The sequence below is a fragment of the Scyliorhinus torazame genome, chromosome 19 (assembly GCF_047496885.1).
Source record: "Scyliorhinus torazame isolate Kashiwa2021f chromosome 19, sScyTor2.1, whole genome shotgun sequence".
Lineage (NCBI taxonomy): Eukaryota > Metazoa > Chordata > Chondrichthyes > Carcharhiniformes > Scyliorhinidae > Scyliorhinus > Scyliorhinus torazame.
Window position 1 is genome coordinate 145,929,277 of NC_092725.1, and position 17,886 is coordinate 145,947,162.

Below are 17,886 nucleotides of genomic sequence, written 5' to 3' on the forward strand. Positions count from 1 at the left end.
TAGTGTGGATGAGCAGAGAGATCTCGGTGTCCATGTACATAAATCCCTGGAAGTTGCCAGCCAGGTTGAGAGGGTTGTTAAGAAGGCATACAGTGTGTTAGCTTGTATTGGTAGAGGGATTGAGTTTCGGAGCCATGAGGTCATGTTGCAGCTGTACAAAACTCTGGTGCGGCCGCATTTGGAGTATTGCGTGCAATTCTGGTCACTGCATTATAGGAAGGATGTGGAAGCATTGGAAAGGGAGCAGAGGAGATTTACCAGAATGTTGCCTGGTATGGAGGGAAGATCTTATGAGGAAAGGCTGAGGGACTTGAGGCTGTTTTCGTTAGAGAGAAGAAGGTTAAGAGGTGACTTAATTGAGGCATACAAGATGATCAGAGGATTGGATAGGGTGGACAGTGAGAGCCTTCTTCCTCGGATGGTGATGTCTAGCACGAGGGGACATAGCTTCAAATTGAGGGGAGATAGATATAAGACGGATGTCAGAGGTAGGTTCTTTACTCAGAGAGTAGTAAGGGCGTGGAATGCCCTGCCTGCAACAGTAGTGGACTCGCCAACACTAAGGGCATTCAAATGGTCATTGGATAGACATATGGACGATAAGGGAATAGTGTAGATGGGCTTTAGAGTGCTTTCACAGGTCGGCGCAACATCGAGGGCCGAAGGGCCTGTACTGCGCTGTAATGTCCTGTGTTCTACTGGTACAGGCATTGTACCTTTTGCAGAGTTCCTTTATCCAATTATTTAATGTTGCACCTACGTGGAACAAATAAAGACAACATACAAAGTCCAATTTATTTTGGATGAGCTCATTTCTGTCAACCTTTAATTTTAAAAATTGATTAGATCCTGACTAGTTTGTTTATGAGCAGACAATTTAACTCAACATCACTAGACTATGAGAGCAAAAATCAGCTGGGGTTTCCGCTCCTGGTCAGTATTCAGTAATTATTACTGAATAAAGGTCAGAGGATAATAAGTTCAGACTGGATTCTGATGACCTAGTTCTGGGGTTTGCCAAGAATCGCTGTCAAATGCCGATTGGCCACTTGAGGAATGTACTGAGGGAACAAATGCTCATGGAACCAAACTGCAGTATTACTCATTATTGATCGGCAGACACCATTTGCACGCGGCGCTGGATCAGGCGGCGTGTAACGAGACGGAGACCGGCGCTTCCGTGATGAACGGCGCAACGGTTGTACATCCACGGCCCATGGACCCGAGGATTCCCCCTCTGATGCATCCTGTGTCTCCATCTCGGAGTCAGAGTCTGCTGCCTCCGTCATGTCAGCGTCTCTATCTCCATTCGGTTCTGTAACGACCTGCGCAGGCTTCGAGTGAGGCACCAGTGGAAGATTGTGTGGACTACCTTCCCTTATCTCTGCGGCTGTAGAAATGAGCTCCGGGGAAAACCTCTCAAAATGCCCTCCATAACACGTTGAAAAATTGCGCAGGCAGAGGATACTCCAAAGGGCAACCATGTATATTCATACAGGCCCCGGTGGGAAGGGAAAGATCCAAATTGATCCAGTTCAGGTGTGGGAATGTCGTTGCAGCCAATGATGAAATTGGAAATGACACTTCATTTTCCAATCTGCAGCATTCCAAGTTTCCTGCAACTCGAGCTCAGTGGTATCAAAACTGGTACGTCGTGATTTAAATCAGTCAGCTGCAAGATCCGTATTTTCAGCGCTAACACATCACGTGATTCAGAACCAGCAGGATTATTCCCAGGTACGTAATACCATTTAACACCATAAGAGGTACCTCAATGGGTGTCTCTTTAATGACAACGTGACTCTCGTGTTACGATCCAATTCACTCGGAGACTGCTGAGAGAGCAATAGGGAGGAGGCATCAGAGACACCTGTCTGGCAGTCAGCCCCATTTTCAGAGAAGTTTCAGCAAATGTTGTTAATCATTGAAGAATTTAATGACGGACCTGATTGGTTTTCTCTTTAATCATGATAACTTGTTTTACTTCGTAGAATTCCATAGAATTTACAGTGCACTTGAGATGCTGTTAGTAAGGGATTTCTTACCCTCTCATATTTTCATTTGATCTTTCAAATATAGTCATGATAGTTTTACGGGATGTTCACACAGAATTATAATAATTATTTTCAACATCAAGACCATTCTTATGCAGCTTTGTCCATTGCAAGGAAATCATTCATAAGTTCCTCAGTCCTCCTGAGCAATTCATTGAAATTTTCCTGAATTTCTACCCCTTCTCTGCTGAAGGCAATACCCTCAAAATTGGTCATTCTTTACACGTGCACCAAGGACCATGTGCCTGACATCAGTGGTGGGGAAACTTTTAGAAAAGATAATGAGGGACAGGATATATGCATATTTGGAGGAAAATTGACTAGTTAGTGACAGGCAACATGGCTTTGTACAGGAAAGGTCATGTCTCACTAACATGATTGAGATTTTTGAAGAGGTGTGTTATGGGAGAGGTGTTTTCAGAACCCCAAAATGTATCATGGAGTTCAACCTTTAATGGATTGTTGCTTTTGAAGCACACGGCTTGTTCCCCAGGTGTAGTATTACAATTATGGACACGTGGTTTTTAAAACAAAACAATGTTTATTCCATGAACCCAAATTAACCTTTCAAATAAACATTTGATCTCTTAACACCCCTTACTTCAAAGATATCCCCGAAAATAATACAACACTACCCAATCCTGCAAACTGTTCCTTTACACATCCAAAAGACTTCACCTTCACAAAAACAGTAATACACCAGGTCACAAAACAACAAACAACAAAGAACAAAGAAATGTACAGCACAGGAACAGGCCCTTCGGCCCTCCAAGCCCGTGCCGACCATACTGCCCGACTAAACTACAATCTTCTACACTTCCTGGGTCCGTATCCTTCTATTCCCATCCTATTCATATATTTGTCAAGATGCCCCTTAAATGTCCCTATCGTCCCTGCCTCCACTACCTCCTCCGGTAGTGAGTTCCAGGCACCCACTACCCTCTGCGTAAAAAACTTGCCTCGTACATCTACTCTAAACTTTGCCCCTCTCACCTTAAACCTATGCCCCCTAGTAATTGACCCCTCTACCCTGGGGAAAAGCCTCTGACTATCCACTCTGTCTATGCCCCTCATAATTTTGTATACCTCTATCAGGTCGCCCCTCAACCTCCTTCGTTCCAGTGAGAACAAACCGAGTTTATTCAATCGCTCCTCATAGCTTATGCCCTCCATACCAGGCAACATTCTGGTAAATCTCTTCTGCACCCTCTCTAAAGCCTCCACATCCTTCTGGTAGTGTGGCGACCAGAATTGAACACTATACTCCAAGTGTGGCCTAACTAAGGTTCTATACAGCTGCAACATGACTTGCCAATTCTTATACTCAATGCCCCGGCCAATGAAGGCAAGCATGCCGTATGCCTTCTTGACTACCTTCTCCACCTGTGTAGCCCCTTTCAATGACCTGTGGACCTGTACTCCTAGATCTCTTTGACTTTCAATACTCTTGAGGGTTCTACCATTCACTGTATATTCCCTACCTGCATTAGCCCTTCCAAAATGCATTACCTCACATTTGTCCAGGTTAAACTCCATCTGCCATCTCTCCGCCCAAGTCTCCAGACAATCTAAATCCTGCTGTATCCTCAGACAGTCCTCATCGCTATCCGCAATTCCACCAACCTTTGTGTCGTCTGCAAACTTACTAATCAGACCAGTTACATTTTCCTCCAAATCATTTATATATACTACAAAGAGCAAAGGTCCCAGCACTGATCCCTGTGGAACACCACTGGTCACAGCCCTCCAATTAGAAAAGCATCCCTCCATTGCTACCCTCTGCCTTCTATGGCCTAGCCAGTTCTGTATCCACCTTGCCAGTTCACCCCTGATCCCGTGTGACTTCACCTTTTGTACTAGTCTACCATGAGGGACCTTGTCAAAGGCCTTACTGAAGTCCATATAGACAACATCTACTGCCCTACCTGCATCAATCATCCTAGTGACCTCCTCGAAAAACTCTATCAAGTTAGTAAACATGACTTTTTAAATGCAAAGAAACACTGCAGAACAGTCACCACGATCCCAGATGACCACAGGCTACTTTTCCTTTGGAAGGGGAGAGCTGACTAATGGTGATTTAACCTGAGGATCGGGTAAGGGGCAAGGCTGAGAAGAATAACCACAGCTGGTACTGGAATTGAACCCACGCTGCTGGCCTTGGCTGCCTCATAAACCAGCTTTCCAGCCAAGTGAGCTAAACCACCCTCCTCACGGTTAATATATATTTTCTGTTGGATGGCAGAGGTATATCAGCTTGGTTGACTTTAGCTCCAGCACCTTGCTTTTCTTCCTGCAGCTCTCAGCGAAACACACAGACACTCCCATCTTTCTCCTGAAACTGAAACTAAAACTCCCAAAAGCAGAAATGAGCTCAGCTCTCTACCCGCCCCCCCCCCCCCCCCCCCCCGTGACATCACTTCAGCAATATGATCAGCTTCATTTCTTAAAGGTACATTTCTTAAACATCCAATTCTTAAAGGCACTCTCACATGGCAGGTGACAAAATAATTAATGAGAAAAGGGCTGTGGGTGTAGTCTGTGTGGACTTTAGTAAGGCTTTGAAAAGGTCCCACATAGAATTTAAAGTGTAGAAGGAGGCCATTCATCCCATGGAGTCTACACAGTACCCTGAAAGAGCACCTTACCTAAGTCCACAACTCCACCCTATCCCCATAACCCAGCAACCCCACCTAACCTTTGGTCACTACGGGGCAATTTAGTGTGACCAATCCGCATAACCTGCACATCTTTGGACTATGGGAGGAAACCAGGGTGAGAAGTGAGAAAAGGGGGGGACCCTATCCTGGTTCTGGGAAGAAGGGAAAGGGGTGATGGTGGAGATGTGGGAATGGATCGACATGATTGGGCACCCTGACAACCACAGTGTCAGGAAAAAGGCAGACATAGTTTAGACAGGCAGCATGGTCAGCACAGGCTTGGAGGGCCGAAGGGCCTGTTCTTGTGCTGTACCTTTCTTTGTTCTTTGTTGTTTGTTCTTTGTATGACAGAAGTTCCATTTCCAAAGGGTGGCATCATCAGAACAGATACAAAGAACAAAGAACAAAGAAATGTACAGCACAGGAGCAGGCCCTTCAGCCCTCCGAGCCTGTGCCGACCATGCTGCCCGTCTAACCTAAAATCTTCCGGGGTCCGTATCCCTCGATTCCCATCCTATTCATGTATTTGTCAAGATGCCCCTTAAATGTCACTATCGTCCCTGCTTCCACTACCTCCTCCGGCAGCGAGTTCCAGGCACCCACTACCCTCTGTGTAAAAAACTTGCCTCGCACATCTCCTTGCAACGGAGGTGGAGAAACTGGGAGAATGGGATGGGGTCCTTACAGGAAGGGGTCTGAGGAGCTGTTGCCGAGGTAACTGAGGGAGTGTCGGAGATGGACCAGGGGAAGGTGAGAGAGGGGTGGAAATTGGAAGCAAAATTGAAACATTTTTCCAGGTCGAGATGGGAGTATGAAGCGGCACCGAAACAGGCGTCGAAATAACGAAATAACCTTTATTATTGTCACAAGTGGGCTTACATTAACACTGCAATGAAGTTACTGTGAAAATCCCCTAGTCACCACACTCCGACGCCTGTTCGGGTACACTGAGAGAGAATTCAGAATGTCCAATTCACTGAACAGCACGTCTTTGGGGGCTTGTGGGAGGAAACCGGAGCACCCGGAGGAAACCCACGCAGACACGGGGAGAACGTGCAGACTCCGCACAATGACACAAGACGCAAATTGAAACCGGGTCCCTGGTGCTGGTAAGCAACAGTGCTAACCACTGTGCTACCATGTCACACATAGCAGACTGGTACAAAAACTAAAATCACATAGGATTCGGGGTGAGCTGGCTAGATGGATATAGAACTGGCTTGGTTATAGAAGACAGAGTAGCGGGGGAAGGGTGATTTCAGAATGGAGATCTTTGCGAGTTACAGTCAGGGGAAAGAAAAGGAAAGAAAACAAACAGGCAGACAGTGCAGGGATTCCTCGTGGCCGTGCCCCTTCAAAACAAGTATACCGTTTTGGATGCTGTTGGGGGGGATGACCTACCGGGGGAAGGCCCTAGCGGCCAGGTCTCTGGCACTGAGTCTGGCTCTGGGGCTCAGAAGGGAAGGGAGAAGAATAGAAAAGCAATAGTTGTCAGAGACTCAATGGTTAGGGGAATAGATAGGAGATTCTGTGGTCACAAGCGAGACTCCCGGAAGGTATGTTGCCTCCCGGGTGCCAGGGCCAGGGATGTCTCGGATCGTGTCTTCAGGATCCTTAAGGAGGAGGGGGAGCAGCCAGAAGTCGTGGTGCACATTGGTACCAACGACGTAGGTAGGAAAAGGGGTGTGGAGGTAATAAACGAGTTTATGGAGTTACGCTGGAAGTTAAAAGCCACGACAGACAGAGTTGTCATCTCTGGTTTGTTGCCGGTGCCACGTGATAGCGAGGCTAGGAATAGGGAGAGAGTGCAGCTGAACACGTGGCTGCAGGAATGGTGCAGGAGGGAGGGCTTCAGGTATTTGGATAATTGGAGCACATTCTGGGGAAGGTGGGACCTGTACAAGCAGGACGGGTTGCATCCGAACCAGAGGGGCACCAATATCCTGGGAGGGAGGTTTTCTGGTACTCTTCCGGAGGGTTTAAACTAATTTGGCAGGGGAATGGGAACCGGATTTGTAGTCCAGCAACTAAGGTGGCTGATGTTCAGGATGTCAAAACGTGTAGTGAGGCAGTGGGGAAGGTAACACTGACAAAGGAGAGTACTTGCAGGCCCGGAGATGGGTTGAAAAAGGGAATATGGATAACCCTGGGAATTACAGGCCAGTTAGTCTTACTTCGGTGGTAGGCAAAGTAATGGAATGGGTACTGAAGGATAGGATTTCTGAGCATCTGGAAAGACACTGCTTGATTAGGGATAGTCAGCACGGATTTGTGAGGGGCAGGTCTTGCCTCACAAGTCTTATTGAATTCTTTGAGGAGGTGACCAAGCACGTGGATGAAGGTAAAGCAGTGGATGTAGTGTACATGGATAGTAAGGCATTTGATAAGGTTCCCCACGGTAGGCTTATGCAGAAAGTAAGGAGGCATGGGTTAGTGGGAAATTTGGCCAGTTAGATAACAAAGTCAGAGAGTGGTGGTGGTTGGCAAATATTCAGCCTGGATCCCAGTTACCAGTGGCGTACCGCAGGGATCAGTTCTGGGTCCTCTGCTGTTTGTGATTTTCATTAATGACTTGGATGAGGGAGTTGAAGGGTGGGTCAGTAAATTTGCAGACGATACGAAGATTGGTGGAGTTGTGGATAGTGAGGAGGGCTGTTGTCGGCTGCAAAGAGACATAGATAGGATGCAGAGCTGGGCTGAGAAGTGGCAGATGGAGTTTAACCCTGAAAAGTGTGAGGTTGTCCATTTTGGAAGGACAAATATGAATGCGGAATACAGGGTTAACGGTAGAGTTCTTGGCAATGTGGAGGAGCAGAGATCTTGGGGTCTATGTTCATAGATCTTTGAAAGTTGCCACTCAAGTGGATAGAGCTGTGAAGAAGGCCTATGGTGTGCTCGCGTTCATTAACAGAGGGATTGAATTTAAGAGCCGTGAGGTGATTTTGCAGCTGTACAAGACCTTGGTAAGGCCACATTTGGAGTAATGTATGCAGTTCTGGTCGCCTCATTTTAGGAAGGATGTGGAAGCTTTGGAAAAGGTGCAAAGGAGATTTACCAGGATGTTGCCTGGAATGGAGAGTAGGTCTTACGAGGAAGGGTTGAAGGTGCGAGGCGTTTTCTCATTAGAACGGAGAAGGATGAGGGGCGACCTGATAGAGGTTTATAAGATGATCAGGGGAATAGATAGAATAGACAGTCAGAGACTTTTTCCCCGGGTGGAACAAACCATTACAAGGGAACATAAATTTCAGGTGAATGGTGGAAGATATAGGGGGGATGTCAGAGCTAGGTTCTTTACCCAGAGAGTAGTGGGGGCATGGAATGCACTGCCTGTGGAAGTAGTTGAGTCGGAAACATTAGGGACCTTCAAGCAGCTGTTGGATAGGTACATGGATTACATGGATTACGGTAGAATGATGGGGTGTAGATTAATTTGTTCTTAATCCAGGACAAAAGTTCGGCACAACATCGTGGACCGAAGGGCCTGTTCTGTGCTGTATTTTTTATGTTCTAGTGTTCCGCAGGGATCAGTGCTGGGACCTCTGTTGTTTGTCGTATATATAAATGATCTGGAGGAAAATGTGGGTGGTCTGATTAGTAAATTTGCGGATGACACGAAGATTGGCGGAGTTTCTGATAGTGCCGAGGGTTGTCAGAGGATACAACAGGATATGGATAGATTGGAGACTTGGGCATAGAAATGGCAGAAGGAGTTTAATCCAGACAAATGCGAGGTGATGCATTTTGGAGGATCAAATCTCGGTTTGAATTATACTGTAAATGGTAGAACCCTGAGGAACATTAACACACAGAGGGACCTGGACGTGCAGGTCCACAGATCTGGGCGTGCAGGACCATGGCGTTTGGGTCGGCACCTGACACCAATCCCAATTTTGTCCCAACACCAGGGGCGAGATTCTCCGACCCCCCGCCGGGTCGGAGAATCGCCGGGGGCTGGCGTGAATCCCGCCCCCGCCAGTTGCCGAAGTCTCCGGCACCGGATATTCGGCGGGGGCGGGAATCGCGCCGCGCCGGTTGGCGGGCCCCCCCCCCGCTTGATTCTCCGGCCCGGATGGGCCGAAGTCCCGCCGCTAAAATGCCTGTCCCACCGGCGTAAATTAATCCACCTACCTTACCGGCGGGACAAGGCGGCGCGGGCGGGCTCCGGGGTCCTGGGGGGGGTGCGGGGCGATCTGGCCCCGAGGGGTGCCCCCACGGTGGCCTGGCCCGCGATCGGGGCCCACCGATCCGCGGGCGGGCCTGTGCCGTGGGGGCACTCTTTCCCTTCCGCCTCCGCCACGGTCTCCACCATGGCGGAGGCAGAAGAGACTCCCTCCACTGCGCATGCGCGGGAAGCTGTCAGCGGCCGCTGACGCTCCTGCGCATGCGCCGCTCGGAGATGTCATTTCCGCGCCAGCTGGCAGAGCACCAAAGGCCTTTCCCGCCAGCTGGCGGGGCGGAAATTCGTCCGGCGCCGACCTAGCCCCTTAAGGTTGTGGCTCGGCCCCCAAAGATGCGGAGCATTCCACACCTTTGGGGCGGCGCGATGCCCGTCTGATTTGCGCCGTTTTGGGCGCCAGTCGGCGGACATCGCGCCGTTTCCGGAGAATTTCGCCCCTGATTCTCTATCCCATCGGGGAACACATTCCGGGTATCGCAGAGATGGAGAATCCCACCCACAGTGCTTTAGTCTCAACTACTTCCTGTGATAATAAATTCCACAGGCTCACCACTCTCTGGGTGAAGGAATCTCTCCTAATCTCTGTCCTAAATGGTCTCCCCCGTATCCTCACACTGTGACCCCTGGTTCTGGACACCCTCACCTTCAGGAACATCCTTCCTGCATCTACTCTGTCTAGTCCTGTTAGAATTTTATAGGTTACTATGAGACACAATCGTAACTGACTCAATCTTTCCTCATACACAAATCCTGCTATCCCAGGAATCAGTCTGGTAAACCTTCGCTGCACTCCCTCTAGAGCAAGAACATCCTCAGATAAGGGGACCAAAAATGTACACAATATTTAGGTCTCTGCATCCTCCTCACAGCTCACCCTCCCACCCAACTTTGTGTCCTAATCCTTGACTTACCCCTTTAAATTAAACCTCTGGAAAATGCTTGATATCAGATTACATCCAATTCTCTCAGGACCTGCTTTCCTGTTTCTCGTTAGTACCGAATATAAACCTGATAAATCACAAAATGTCTTCTCAAATTATAAGTGTTAAAAGTAGTGAAGGCTTACCCAACCTTACCCATTACTTACCATTCTGCTTGTAGCCTTGGCTGCCGAAGCAGAACAAGACCAATCTCCTCTCTGAAGATTGAAAAAGATGCAAAACAAGGAGAAAAAGCAAAAAGCACCTCTTTCCACTCTGCACCAAATTCTCACTCTGTACCAAATTCCCGATACCCACATTTACTCTGGCTATCTCTCACTCTGGATGGGAAGATGAATTAAATCAGTTCTCTTGCTCCCTCTCAGTGTTTATGAAGCTCAACTGTTCTCCGCTCCTGCCCAGACTGAGACTAAGCTTCACAGTCAGTCTTTATAGCTTCACCTTCTCCCTGTTTCACTTAACTCCAAAAGCACTGTCTTTTAGCCAAGCAGCACCCACAGCACAGCACCCACAGCGCAGCACCCACAGTGCAGCACCCACAGCGCAGCACCCACAGTGCAACACCCACAGTACAGCACCCACAGTGCAGCACCCACAGTGCAGCACCCACATGGCAGCACCCACAGTGCAGCACCCACAGTGCAGCACCCACAGTGCAGCACCCACAGTGCAGCACCCACAGCGCACCACCCACAGCGCACCACCCACAGGGCAGCACCCATAGTGCAGCACCCACAGTGCAGCACCCAAAGCGCAGAACCCACAGTGCAGCACCCACTGTGCAGCACCCACAGTGCAGCACCCACAGGTGAAATTAGATAAAGCCAGTTGTTCAGTTAAAGCTGATTCGTCCCGTAAAAGGTAAAATAAGCTAACGATACTACTGAAAGAATGACGTTTGGCATGTTGGAGCTGATGATGTATAAGAAATAATGGTTACAAGTTGATTAATATACTATATGTGGAGGTATTCTGTGGATTGAACAATGCATTACACAAAGAGGAGCTGCATAGATTCGTTATGATTGAAAGGCACATGAGGCTCCGCCCCCCCCCGGTAGCGCACCCACGACCCCGCGTTTCCCAATGGCGAGCGGTGGCCACAATGGGGAACCCCATCGGCCGGCTGCGCAAACGGAGAATCCCGCTGCCAGTGGGGGCACACCATGCTGGAAAACGGGGCGGGCAGGATGTAGAATCCACCCCTTCACTTTCCACCTTTGGCAACAGGCTGCCATGTATCACTATCATATGTCTCTTTCTGCTGCTGATTCGCTCTCCTGTTTAGTAAGTGGTTCCATCATTAATACTCTGCTTGCTCCAGCTTCAACCTCCTCCAGTTCCAGACAGTCAAAAACTACAGAGATGAAAGTAACTCCTTCAGGGGTCATTTAACGTTAGCTTTGCTGGTGGTTGATTGCTTGGTTGTACAGAACTATGGTAGCTTTATTCTCCCTTAGAGTCTCTCAGACAGGAACAAATGATTGACATCAATTTCAGAAGCACAAAGGGGCTTAACAACACAATAATGAATGACTTCACCATAAAGCTGCCATGTAATAAGTGTAATCGTTTGTGCCCCAGTTCCTGCTCTCGCTTGGCTGACATTTTGATCAAGCTGCTCCCTTCAAGACAGTAAGTATTTGCGTCAGGCTGCTTAAGTGCTGGGCGGGTGGTAAGGAGTGGAAGATTTAGAGAGTATGTGTCTAATTTTTACTTTGGGTGGAGATGCATCCAAGCTCCACATCCAACATCTTTGCTGTGAAGCAGCAATGTTTTCAACGGCCAGGTTCCCATTTCTATATCTATGTGGAACTGGCAGCTGACCCTTTGGAGAGGACAGGCAGAAAATCCTGTGGTTCCCGTGTGGAGACGAGCCGGAGGTAAAGAGTTAGAAAGGAGGAAGGCAATTGCAGGAGCGGTGCACAGTGAACTGAGTCTCTTCCTGGCCCCTCTTAGAGCTTCATAAATTCTTGCTTTCCTTATTTTTGGAAGCCTGATGATGTCTTTTAAAGCTCAATAGTTACATTGCTCCACACCTTAGGTTACTGGCCAGAATGTGTGTGGGTACTACTGTTATGGGCCAGGGTTTAGAGAACACCAAAGTATATCATAGAGTTCACCTGACCTACAACTGTTTATAGATTTTGGTTACGGGGAGCACAAGGGCCTACTCCTCAGGTGTTATGCAACAGAGGCCTCAAGTACTTTAAATCAAAAACAAAGTTTATTCTACAAATTCAGTTAACATTTTATAAACACACAAAATAAGCATTTTTATCAACTACAAACATACATCCCCTACACAGCTACAGTACTCTATATTTAACCCTTAATAACTTCCGTCTTACTTATTCACTCCAGTAACAACATCCATAAATCAGACAATCCCCTTTTCCACAAAACAGTGGGTTTGAATTCTTTACAGAAAACAGGTATCACTTTTAAATTATCAAGTGATCTGGACACCTTTTAACATATACAGAGCGAGAGAGACCAAAATAAACTTTCTTTGTCTGAATGCAGCTCCCAACTGTCTAAACCGAAAGTAAAACACAGAACCACAAACAGCTCCCAGCTCAAAACCAAAGTAAAAGCCAGAACCTCAGGCCAGCTCCACCCGCACACTGACATCACTGAAGCTATTTGATAAACACACATTTCTTAAAGGGACATGACACTACCCACAAACACCATCGGTGCGATTTAACGGAAGAGGTTCTCAGTGTCCTTTTGGGCGTGATTGGCGGCATGTTTCCCGACTTCCAGTTGGCAGGATCGCGGTTCGTATTTAATGGCACTGAGTGCTGGAAATGAACCTCCTCAAGCTCCTCGCCATCACTGGCCGTCTCGCCATCTGATTCTCCAGACCCGCACCTCAGCATCTCGCTGCTAACAAGAGGGAGGTTCTTTTAAACACTCCCTCACCACCCACTTCCAATCAACACATCGGGAATGCCGGCATACAAACCTGCTCCTCGCTTTGACAATGCCGACCGGTCAGGATTCTGGATGCAGTGGATGCGAGATGGGACATCCTGTCCTCCCCAAGGGGGTTGGAGGGCCAGCAGCAGGGCCGCCAATACTGCCCGGGAGGCAGTGGCAGTGACTGTCAGTGTGGGGGACATGACCAGGAGGACTGCCGTCCAATGTCGGACAGGGATGACAGGCACTGCGGGCTTTCGGCTTCTGCCTCCTCCCTCAGTGTTGCAGTCAGCAGGCATTCGTGAGCAATCAGGCAGTTCCCAAATCCAGTCCCAGGCCAAGCCCAGTCCCAGGGTCTCACCTGCAGACTCGCCCCTCTCCTTCCACCTCCTTCACTCTCCCCTGAGCAGCAATCACAGTGAAGGAAGGAATGTGGAGCAAGGAAACAAACTCTTGGCTACAGCAACCTCCAGGAATCTGCAGCCACCAGCAGCACTGAGCAGCAAACACAGCCTAAAATATTTTAGTTTATTGACAGGGTCAAGATACAGATGACGGTACAATTAGGACACCAATGACTCAGCACCCAGACCCCTCCCCCGCCCCCCAATCTACATCAGCGGAAAGGCTCCAAGCCCTCCGGATAAGGCCGCTCCAACACAGAGCACGGCAGAGGAGGGAGAGCAAAACATTCCACTCCACAAGAGGGGCACAGTCTAGCCCAGACCAGGTCCAGCACTTTATAACATTATAAACCAAACCAAATACAGAGCAAGCACTGAAGGAGCAACCACCGGCAGTGGATCCCCCCCAGCACCCCCGCACACACACACATACACACACACACACTACCTCACACACACGCACACACACAGCAGATCTATGTCAGTGAAAAGGCAGCTATTGCATGTATGGTAAAGTATGTGTGTGAACATCAGTACGTGCATATCGGCGAGAGTGTGCGTATAAAGAGTACATGCATGAATGACTGTGTGTGCCAGTTAGTGTACGCAAGCCTGAGAGCGGAAAGCACAGGCCACCGGAAAAGGTCACACCAACACAGGGCACAGCGGAAGGAGAAGGAATACCTCAGCCCTTCTCCAGCACTGGCAATTTGCCAGGGGACCAGGCTAAAGAATCGAGAGGGGTCGCAGTAGACAAACACACAGCTGCCAAGCAAAAAAAAGAAATACACTGCCAATGGTGGAAAAATGACTGCCCCCCACCCCCCACCCCTTTGGAAATGGCTCCTCACCTTCTCCGTTTCCCTTCGCAGCCATTGCGCCAGCCTCATGTTTTTAAAAAGGAAAATTAAACAACGCCCGTCTGAATTCTCGCTGAGGAGTTGGGTAATTTCCAGAGGCCGTTACATTTGTTTTCAATCTCGCTAATGTCATGGAAATTGGTGCTAATTGGGGTCAATGATATGCTCGCTATATTTGGGCGAGATCGGAACTCGCCATCGGTGGAGGGCCCGTTAACGCGATAAACTGACTCACGCCCAGCGTGGGCCTCGATTTTGGCCTTTCCCGCTATTTAACCACCAGGCCCAGATCTGCGCCAGAAGCAACACCGTGGTTAAATCATGCCCTATAAGCTGCATCACTATCAGCTGTATATTATGGGATGCTGATCTCTGCATATTACAAGAAGCCTCTGCCTGAACCAATTGGGTTCACTGGTAGCAGCTGGATCAGGATGGTAAATTTAACCCTGTGGTTTTCAACAGGCCCCTTCCCTATTTCCACTCAGTGTGGATCTGTGGAAATCAGCCGCAATATGAATACGGAGTAATTAGATTAATTTTACAGTTTTTGCACAATTCCTTTTATTGCAACACTCAGTCCCAAAGCTTTTCATTCTGCAGCTTTTGATTTTATTGTCCTCATTATACAGAGGTAGACCTTTCGCTGCGATAGAATGACCTGCCCATAACCCTTCTTAAATGCCATCTTAATGCCATCTCAGTGGAGATGCAGAGCAAAGTCAAGGACAGTTCTTGTCTGGAGAAAAAGCTGATTAATTGCTTGGAATGCAAACAAGCCAGGAATCGGACTGAAACACTGATATTTTAAAATGTTGGAATTGATCAGAGTATAAAAAAATTAAAGTTACTCAACATATCCCCATAGCACGCTGCTTCAGCGCGAGTGCTGAACAAGACAAGGATCATGACTGACTCCCACGGACCCAGCAGTGCGTTTCTCACCAGCAGGACTCTGTTGGCCAGCGACGGACCTTTACGCTTACCATTAAAAACATGAAAACTGAGGGATTGAATTCTGAGGGGGCTTGGCAGAGTAAATGCTCCCAGTTTGTATTGACTGGCTGAAGAGTCTGGAACGAAGGAGCACATTCTCTGGACAAGGGGCTGAATATTTAAGACTGAGATGAGGAGGAATTGCTTCCCTAAAAGGGTTGTAAAAATGTGGAATGGTCGCTCAATTCGAGGTGAGAGCAATAGATTTCAGGATTTTAGGGAAATCAAGGGGCATGGATTAAGCGGGAAAGTGGGATTGAGGTCAAAGACCCGTCATGGTCTTACTGAGTGGCAGACCAGGCTCGAGAGGCTGCTCGGCTTCTTCTCGATATTCCGATTCCTTATGTCTTATATCCTCCTGCAGGAAGTAGGGCTAAGAAGGCTGGTTTTAACTGTAAAAATTGCAGACTATTCACTGGTCTCCGTACAAATCCAAATCCATCTATACCACTTTCTCTCTACATTGACATTGAGCTGCTGCTCAAGGTTGGTTGCTGACAGTTTTAAGGAGCATGTGGGGTATTGCTTCAGAAACAGATCAGCTGAAGGCACGTGGGTAAAGACTGAGAATCCATTTGTTTCCCCTCAGCATCACCTTAGCCCCATAACGCTTAGTGCATCAACAGGGTAAGCAGGGCCAAGGAGAACTGTGTCTGTGGTTAAGGGGGTGTCTTTGGCACTGAAAAGATTGGATTTGGAGTTTGTTTATTGTCACGTGTACCAAGGTACAGTGAAAAGTATTTTTCTGCGAGCAGCTCAACAGATCATTAAGTACATGAAAAGAAAAGAAAATACATAATAGGGCAACACAAGGTACACAATGTAACTACATAACACCGGCATCGGGAGAAGCATACAGGGTGTAGTATTAATGAGGTCAGTCCATAAGAGGGTCGTTTAGGTGTCTGGTAACAGCGGTGAAGAAGCTGTTTTTGAGTCTGTTCGTGTGTGTTCTCAGACTTTTGTATCTCCTGCCCGATGGAAGAAGTTGGAAGAGTGAGTAAGCCGGGTGGGAGGGGTCTTTGATTATGCTGCCCGCTTTCCCCAGGCAGCAGGAGTCCTTCTTCTCGAGATGCTCTAGGGATGAGTGTAGAGCCAGGGAGATGGCATCTGCTGTGGACCAGTTGTGGTGGTATGAGAATTGCAGTGGATCAAGGCGTTCTGGCAGTATGGAGGTGATGCACTTCATGACCAACCTCTCGAAGCTCTTCATTCCGATCAATGTCTGGGCCACTGGACGGTAGTCACTGAGGCACGTTGCCTGGTTCTTCTTTGGCACCGGTATGATGGTGGTCTTCTTGAAGCAGGTGGGGACCTCGGAGCGGAGTAGGGGCAGGTTAAAGATGTCCGTGAATACCTCTGCCAGCTGGTCCGTGCAGGCTCTGAGTGCACGACCAGGGATCCCGTCCGGGCCCGTCGCCTTCCGAGGGTTCACTTTCAGGAAGGCCTATTTGACTTTGGAAGCTGTGATGGTGGGTATAGGTGTGTTATGGGCTGCTGGGGCACTCGACAGTGGATTGTTGGTTACCTGCTTGAACCGAGCATAGAATGCATTGAGTTCATCGGGGAGGGGTGCGCTGCTGCCGGAGATACTGCTCGGCTTCGCTTTGTAGCCCGTTATGTTGTTTAGGCCTTGCCACAACCACCGAGCGTCTGTAACGCTAGTCTGTGTCTCTCGCTTGGTCTGATATTCTCTCTTGGCATCTCGGATGGCTTTGCAGAGGTCGTACCTGGATTTCTTGTATAGGTCAGGGTCACCTGACTTGAACGCCTCTGACCTTGGATGTGTAACCCCAATCACAGTGTTGGCAGCCTATTGGATGATGGTGGAAATCACAGCTAGCCCAGTCCTCTTTTCACAAAGAGCAAATATTTACATTTAGTTCACCAGGAATCGCTGGGTAGGAATCTACAAGAGGAACCCTGGTTACCTTTCCTCCTCCCTCTGACTAAGGAACACCAAAGCCAAATGAACTCAGCAATTTAGAATAGATCAGGGTTCAAAACTAGACTTTTCCTAATCTGTATATTTCAATGACACAACGCATTTAACTAGCTTTGCGATCAGTGACCAATGAATGTGGGCTGCAGTGCAGTATAAAATGGAGGAGGTGATATTTCAGATCTATGATTACAAAATAGCTCCCCCCATTACCAAAATGATAGGCACATCCATTTCATTCCAAGATTAACCTTGTGGCATTGTGACATTAACAGCTTCACAACAGACTAAGGCAGGGTGGTATCATCACCTCACATTGTGAGTCGTGCACGCAGTCGCACCACAAGCTGCAGTTACAGAAACAGGTGATGATATTTTGAAGTGAGTTTTCAGAACCAGCCTGACATGAAGCTGCTTGAATGCCATCCAGTGCAGCTCGGAACACAGATTGATTTATTCACATCTCAGTGTAGATAGATTCTCCGCAGTGACAGGCAGGTCACATCATCTGCTGCATCTTTCACTCTATCTGCTGGAGACCATACACTTAATCGGCGAATAGAAAGTCTCTCCACGTACCTGGAAGAAGGAGTACTGGAGGAGAGCTTCTGATCAGAGTCAGCTGCTGGACAACAGAACTGATGTAAAATATTCTCATTTCTGTAAGGAGATGAAACAAAGTCAAAATTAATCAAATTCCTGGTACATTCTGAGAAAATAAAGCAGGTTGCTGGGGTCAATGAATCAGACAGTAAGAGTTTACAAATCAGTGCTGCTGATAGTTAGAGAAATTCAAACTGAGGAACCTAACGATGTGATAGGTTAGTGCAGAATCCTTTCACTTAGCCCAGGATCAGGCAATGGGTGGAAATCCAATCTCCATGCTGTAGAAGCATGTTTGGACTCAAAATCAGCTCTTAGCTG

General features: G+C 48.1%; 1 protein-coding gene across 3 annotated transcripts in view; it reads right to left on the reverse strand.

The window, feature by feature from the left end:
• The window catches only part of iqsec3a (IQ motif and Sec7 domain ArfGEF 3a), a 738,133-nt gene that overhangs the window by 469,865 nt on the left and 250,382 nt on the right, over positions 1-17,886 (reverse strand). For all 3 annotated transcript variants that reach the window (XM_072485388.1, XM_072485387.1, XM_072485389.1), the window contains exon 2: positions 17,542-17,622. In XM_072485388.1, coding sequence (XP_072341489.1) covers positions 17,542-17,622 — 81 coding nt within the window. The remainder of the gene's footprint in view (positions 1-17,541; positions 17,623-17,886) is intronic.